This window comes from Lathyrus oleraceus, chromosome 6 (genome assembly GCF_024323335.1).
Source record: "Lathyrus oleraceus cultivar Zhongwan6 chromosome 6, CAAS_Psat_ZW6_1.0, whole genome shotgun sequence".
Taxonomy (NCBI): Eukaryota; Viridiplantae; Streptophyta; class Magnoliopsida; order Fabales; family Fabaceae; genus Lathyrus; species Lathyrus oleraceus.
Genome location: NC_066584.1, coordinates 286,251,446 through 286,254,112, shown reverse-complemented (window position 1 = coordinate 286,254,112; position 2,667 = coordinate 286,251,446). Strand labels below are relative to the sequence as shown.

General features: G+C 32.5%; 1 protein-coding gene across 1 annotated transcript; it reads right to left on the bottom strand.

Annotated features, from left to right (window-relative positions):
• Nucleotides 1-486: 486 nt before the first annotated feature.
• On the bottom strand, nt 487-2,215 carry LOC127095211 (uncharacterized). Its single transcript, XM_051033930.1, has 8 exons — nt 2,135-2,215; nt 1,807-2,054; nt 1,527-1,715; nt 1,326-1,436; nt 1,160-1,241; nt 976-1,071; nt 777-876; nt 487-683 (listed from the first exon to the last, which is right to left on the bottom strand). The coding sequence occupies exons 1-7, from the start codon at nt 2,213-2,215 to the stop codon at nt 778-780; spliced, it is 906 nt and encodes a 301-aa protein (XP_050889887.1). The 3' UTR covers nt 487-683; nt 777.
• Between the last annotated feature and the right edge of the window lie 452 nt (nt 2,216-2,667).

The following is a 2,667-nucleotide window of genomic DNA, read 5'->3' as shown; positions in this document are numbered from 1 at the left end:
TTGACATTAGACAGCGCTTAAAAGCGCTGGCTATACTGGCGCTGGTATAGGTCTTAGACAGCGCTTAATTTACTAAAAAAGCGCTGGCATAGGTGGTTAATTCAACAAAATATAGTGTAAAAAAGCGCTGGCATAGGGTGGGCTATACCAGCGCTTTTACAGAAAAAGCGCTGGTATAGCCCACCCTATGCCAGCGCTTTTTTACACTATATTTTGTTGAATTAACCACCTATGCCAGCGCTTTTTTGATAAAAGCGCTGTCTAAGGTCAAAATTAAAATGCCTTTACCAGCGCTTTTTGCCTAAAAGCGCTGTCTAAGACTCCAAATTTTGGAGGATCTTTTTATACGTTTTCACCACATTATTTAGCACCTGTAAATTGCAAATTTCAGCAGATTTTCATAAATTGGAGCTTGAATCCAATCTATATGCACCTTATAGTTCAACACATTGTAGTTCTATCTTCTGAATATGCACATATACTTGAAAATCTATATGCATTATAAACACATTATAGTTCAACACAATATACTTCTAATTTCAGCAGTTTTTTGAGTATTTATATATATACTTGAAAATGTTTGCCTTTACAAAAAATCTACACATTTCTAATAACCTCCAAAAATGCTAATCAAAATGTATTTCAACACATTCTAGTTCTATCTTCTAAATATGCTATATAACCTGAAACAACACCAAATAAAGATTGTAGTAAGCAAATGGAATTCACTCAAAGTTATTCAGATCACATTCAAAATTAAAGTAAGAGTTCAATACCTCACAAAACCTGTAGCTCGATAATGAATTGACACAATTCCTCTTTAATTTCATCCAACTGATCTTTTGAGTAATAAGCACATCTATATTCATCAAAGTACTACATAATAATATAACATAGTATGATTTAGTTAAATCTATTTAATTATGAGAAATATGTGTTAAATATGAAAATAACTCATAAGTTAGAAATCCATACATCAGATGGAATATCTGTTCGATCCATAAGAAGAGTTTCTTTCATAAACCTCAACGTGTAATATCCACAATCTATATTATTACGCTGTCGAGGACACTACACATGGAAAAACAATATGGATAAATATCCTAAGTTTTATCATGTGTCATCACTAATATAATCAAAATTGTGATAATTAATATACCTCCACTCTATTCCATGTAATGTTATTGGCTTTTCTCTTTGGTACTTGAATTTTTCTTTGTGCTCGAACAGTTTGTATAATGCTATAATGAAATATAAACGAATATTTAGAACAATTCACATAAATAAATAAGTATACACACGAATATTGGGTTATTTGCACTTACGTGTCAACTATCGTCTTCATAGCAGGGTATGTTGTCCAATCATTGTGTAAAGAATCCAAATAATACACAATTTCTTTAAAAGGATTTATCGCGACCAACAACCAATGTCCACTGTAATAAAACAAATGTTAGATGGAAACTTTCTACACGACGTCAAAATATGAAAAATTATAACAGATGAATTTAGATTGAAGAACTAACCCGTCGCCGGTATTAAACGGTAAAAAGAACAACTTTTCTCTATCTGTGTCGGCCATAAAGCGCTCGACTACATACGTCCTGACTTCATCTGGTTTTCTTATCATTTCGGTTAAGTTCGTTTTCATGGGATTTAAGAATGAGAATCTTTGCTCCAACCCACGCGGACCCATCAATTTGTCATATAAATACCTTATATAAAAACATCATTAACATTTAGACTATTCATATGAAACGAGTAAATAACTTGTTCAAGAATTTAAACAAAGTAGATCGGATATACCTCATGTATGTGTTGATAACACCAACGCTTAATTGCGTATGATACAAAATTTGATCAAAATCCTCTTTACCCAATGGCTCGGCATACTCAAAACCAAAAATAGCTCCATCCATAGGTATTAAACGAACACATCCATCCGAAATATCTGTCGTTTCTAAATATGTATGGAGGCACGCTCTATACTTGGAAGGATTTTTCTTTTTAGCCCCGGTCCTCTTGGAAATTTCAGTCTTCTTAGCAACAGGAATCTAAATATCATATAATTAGTAAGGTGAAGTGTAAGATGACGAATTAACAGGAATCTAAATAGCATATAATTGTGATGTACCTCTTTTTGCGATGCAACTGACTCGATTTCCCGCGCAATCCCCTTATCTTTTGCTTTGGATTTTGTGTAAGGACATTTCATTCGACTGGGGTCTTTGACTTGTTCAACAGCAAACTTAACGAATTCCAATACCCCATTCTCGTACTCTTTCGACAATCGATCGGCAGACATCCATTTTTTATCCATGGTTTTCCTAAATTATTCACGCAACTATTTCAAAACAACATAAAAGAAGAATTTCCTAACTATATATATCTATTCTTCTACTAACTATGAAGTGAAGTAACTATAACTATGTTGTAGTTATGATATTAAAATCATGACAATTTGGATATTTATTATGATTGAATGTCAAATGATTGGAAATAATTTAGAGGACTAACACCCTATATGAATAAACAACTTATTTCCGCGTTTATCATATAATTGCTTATATTATAAGTCATTTCTATGAAAAAAAGAAGAAGAGGCAATAAGTTACTACCTTTTAATTGTGGATGTCAACAAAGCTTGTTAGCAATAGTCCTCAATTG

Coding starts and splice junctions, on each gene's coding strand:
- LOC127095211 (XM_051033930.1), bottom strand. CDS start 2,215: ATGAAATGTCCTTACACAAAATCCAAAGCAAAAGATAAGGGGATTGCG. Junction 2,055..2,134: donor CAGTTGCATCGCAAAAAGAG/GTACATCACAAT, acceptor TATGATATTTAG/ATTCCTGTTGCTAAGAAGAC. Junction 877..975: donor GAACAGATATTCCATCTGAT/GTATGGATTTCT, acceptor ATTATTATGTAG/TACTTTGATGAATATAGATG.